Source organism: Mercenaria mercenaria, unplaced genomic scaffold (assembly GCF_021730395.1).
Source record: "Mercenaria mercenaria strain notata unplaced genomic scaffold, MADL_Memer_1 contig_4859, whole genome shotgun sequence".
Classification (NCBI taxonomy): Eukaryota; Metazoa; Mollusca; class Bivalvia; order Venerida; family Veneridae; genus Mercenaria; species Mercenaria mercenaria.
This window is the reverse complement of record NW_026463121.1, coordinates 19996-24170: the sequence shown is the minus strand read 5'-3', so window position 1 is coordinate 24170 and position 4175 is coordinate 19996. Positions and strand designations below refer to the sequence as shown.

The window sequence follows — 4175 nt, the reverse complement described above, 5'->3', positions numbered from 1 at the left end:
ATCTTCACGGATGCTCAATCAGTACTCCAAGCACTGAATAATTCCAAACAAACATCCATCTCCAGGGCACTGTTCAGTCTATGCAAAACAAGAGTTGTGTCCTTACAATGGATACTTGCACACTGTGGTGTACCTGGAAATGAGAATGCAGACAGATTAGCCAAGCTTGGAGCTACCGATAACCAGCCACAAAATGCCATTACTCACGAGAAGAAGGTGACAATGATCAAAGCACTGACAAAGCCAAGGCCAAGCAAGGATGACTACCATCTACTAGACAGATGGGAACAAGTCATCATCCTTAGGCTTCGCACAGGACGTAATAGGTTAAATGCCTACATGTGCACAAAGCTTGAATTGTCTCCCTCTCCGATGTGCCCCTGTGGCATGGAACAACAAACTGCTTAGCACATTCTGTAGAGATGTCCACGTCTGGAAAATCAAAGGCCAAACAGCACCCCAATGAAAACCAAAGTGCACGGCAAGAAGGAGGACCTGAAGAAGAAAGACGGCATCCTTCATTGTTGGATCAGGGGTGACAGTGTAGGCGGTGAACGCCAAGAAGAAGAAGATGACTATCGCTACTTTGCAAAGAAATTATTTTCTCGCAGAAATTTTGAAAACAAAACTCAACTTGTTAAAATGAATTAACAAATAGTAGAAAATAAATCATGCAATTTCACAAGTAATGGTGTTATTAAATTGTGAAATGAGCAATATGTTTCTTTACCAACGTTTATTAGGTTGCATTTTAGAAAACAAATCTTTGAAGACTAAAATATAAAAGACAATAAATCATTAAAAATGATCAAATACTGCTCTTTATAATTCTTTTAGCGCACCTAAGCACAAAGAAAGTGCTCATGGTGAGTTTTTGTGAGCGGCCAGTGTGCGGCGTCCGTCGTCGTCCGTCGCGCGTCGCGCGTCGTCCGTCAACATTTGCCTCGTTAACATTCTAGAGGCCTAAGCTGTAATCCAATTTTTATTGAACTTGGTCGGAATGTTTATATTGATGATTTGTAGATCAAGTTTGAAATAGGGTCACGTGGGGTCACAAACTAGGTCATTAGGTCAGATCGAAGGAAAATTTTGTTAACACTATAGAGTTAACAATTTTATATGGAAACCCACGGTAATAGGTCAGAATTTGGCCTTGATGACCTCTAGGCCAAATTCAAAACTGAATATTGTGGGGTTAAAAACTAGGTCATAAGGCCAGTTCAAAGAAAAATCTTGCACACACACTAGAGACCAAGATTGAAACTGAAGAAAATTGGTCAGAATGTTTTTATGAGCTACTGTGAAGTGTTAAAGTGAATTACTCGGGTGAGCGATCTTGGGTCATCGTGACCCTGTTTTTCTCTATAGCATAATGTAGAACTTGTTCAATCTACTTCGTACATTTTGCATGAAAAAACATATAACTTTTTTCTCAGTCACTGCAATTCATCTAATTCAGCCGCAATTCAGTTTCTTTTTTTTTCATTCCAAAGCGATTCGGCCTGTCAAAGAGAAATACCACAAACTAGTTTATTGTTTTTGTCATGATGGAGGTGATAAAAAGTCTTTTTGAGGATTCATAAGAAGGAAATGTCAACGTCAGGGTCCATAAAAGGAAAGTGCGAACTGTGAAAAATGTCCACGCTGAGGACTGTAAAAACTATATTGTCAGGTCCTTTGGCATGAAGCACTGCTCGGTAGTAAGATAAGGATCAAGTGTTTTGTATATTTTTCTATATCGTGTAATATTATTCAATCTCCTACAGATTTCACAGTGCCGATTCCCAGGCCAGCGTATACTTACGTACTTGTCTTTATTACGAAGAAATTCAATATATCTGTTTCTATCATTTCCAAGACTTAAGAGGTATTCTACTAAGGTGGTGATATTTAAAAAGTCTGCAGTGTTTATATAAGTCTGCTCAGGAAGTAAAAGTTTATAGTTTGCACCACCTCTTACAACAACAATCCAACTAGAATTGTAATTCTGAAAAAACTTTTCTGAAATGTAATCAGTACAAAAAGAGTTTTCAAACGCTAAGAAGTATTTATATGTTGGAATAATATGTTCAAGTTCTTCCGAGCTCAATTTTCTTCCATCTGAACCACAGCCTCCTAGGATGTCTACATGGAAACCTAGTCGTATCATTTCATTCACATACTGCCTTCGAGCACTAGCAACCTGGCAATGACTAACCATCCAAAGTGCGTTTTTTGTCTTTGCATTATAAACATGAATGTAGTTTTGCACTTTATCTTCGTTTGATCGTATTAAAATGCCATAGGGATTTGGTATATCCGAATCAAGCCTGTACAGACTTGACCAGTTCATCGTGTTATGCCAGGATATTGACTTATAATCAGTATTATAATAATGTTCTGGAGGTTCGACAGCGGCAAATATCCAGGCCTGGTCTGGGTTTCGTTGTTTCATGTTTATTGGTGGATCATTTCCCATCCGCTCATTTCTTATTCCGACGCAAAAAATGACAGCATCTGCAATCAGTAGTTTGGTCTTATCGTGTGATATAATGCAATTTTTGTATTCACAGTTTTTATACACAGTATCTTTCCTTGCAAAAGTTCTCATATAATCCGGTTCATTGTAAAATAAAATAACTTTTTGCTCTGTTCTTGTCTTTGTTTTTATTGTTGAAATGTCAAATATATTCCTTGTGAAATACAACGCATTGTTTGAGCCGTTTTGCTTCTCTGTTGGCGGAACGATTTTAACTTGCACTGAAAAGTCTTGAAAATTCCAATTGAACTTCTGCAGTAACACCTTCCTCAAACACAGAGGCAAACAGAGGCAAACGAAAAGGAAATAAATAATAATGACACGAGCAAGGAATTTCATTATGCTATTGCGTTTTAATGGCTTAGTAATATAAATGCAAATATTATTTCCGCATTTAATACTGATTGCGTTAATCAGTTTTAAGAAATTTAGAATATTTACACTTAATTCTAATATTTTACTTAGACGGCACTTTTTAAAGGATTTAATAACAGTCAGCACAAAACTGTACACGAAACCTTAGTGATTGTCGATAATACACGGGAAAATCAATCTTTCATTCGGAGATTACGTTGTGGTTGTTTGAAAGTCACTTCCTTGAAGGATCGGAATTCGGAACTGAATCCATGCCATGTCTATTTGCCGTTGAGGTTGTCTAGTTTAATAGTCACACAGTTAAATTCAGATTTAAAAGTTTGAATAGATATTAGGAATGTAAATATAACTATGCATAAAGACTAAGTTCAATGAATCAGATCAGTATTCACGGACATCGATATACAAAGTCATGGGTGAAACTTAAGCGTTTGTTAGTGTAGGGGGTTGTATAACAGGATAACGGGACTGTATCGAAAAGAATTAGGGCAAAAACTGCATTGTGCTTTCGTACATCAAATCTTGCGATTTACATATATGCATTTGTATGATTGCATATTTCTGCATCAACTTAAGCAGATAGTTTTCGCGAAAATTCGTATAGTTATAGATTTAAAAACATTTCATGAAAAGAAACTCTTGTTCTAATTGAGAAAATTTAACGTTTGTTTCAACTACTGCAAACGATAATTACGAAAAACGGGACTCCAGATATCAGAAAATGTTTCCACATGTCGACAAAATTAAAGCGATATAACTAAATCCTTTTGGTATTCTCGCCTTAAATGTTTCGTATTAATGTAAAAAAAAAAGAACAAAGCATTTTGCCCTGTTTTCCTGCAAAGATAGAAACATTGCACATTTCGAATACTTCTTTGTCGAAAACTTTTTGTGAACCGTCCTTTGAAAAAAATGTTTGTGCAATGCTTATAAATTTTTGCAATTCACGTCTAGATATACTCGCAATCATGCCGATTTCTTAACTTCGCAACTTACGTTTGTTCGCAAAGACATAAGCACAATTTGCATTTCGTATATTTTTAGTCATCATATTAGATTGTAACTGGCAACTTGAAATAATAAATGCAAGAAACTGTTACACACGCACGAAGCCGCTGACATGGAATGTTGAAAAGGTAAGGGCTCCGAATTTTATACTGTTATTTTATTGCTTATTATGTTTTCTATGTACTGTAAATAGTATGACACCATAATATTCACTTATAAAACCATATTTGTCAATTTCTGAAATGTGATACATCAACTTTTTCATTGACTCAAA

The 4175-nt window shown here is 36.0% G+C and overlaps 1 protein-coding gene across 1 annotated transcript; it reads right to left on the bottom strand.

The window, feature by feature from the left end:
* Positions 1–758: 758 nt before the first annotated feature.
* Positions 759–3715, bottom strand: LOC128554239 (alpha-(1,3)-fucosyltransferase fut-5-like). The gene has a single exon (XM_053535487.1). It carries the CDS (start codon positions 2855–2857, stop codon positions 1661–1663), a length of 1197 nt encoding a protein of 398 aa, XP_053391462.1. The 5' UTR covers positions 2858–3715; the 3' UTR covers positions 759–1660.
* Positions 3716–4175: the final 460 nt, after the last annotated feature.

Bases quoted from the DNA above. Each gene is read 5' to 3' on its own strand.
- LOC128554239 (XM_053535487.1), bottom strand. From the start codon at position 2,857: ATGAAATTCCTTGCTCGTGTCATTATTATTTATTTCCTTTTCGTTTGC.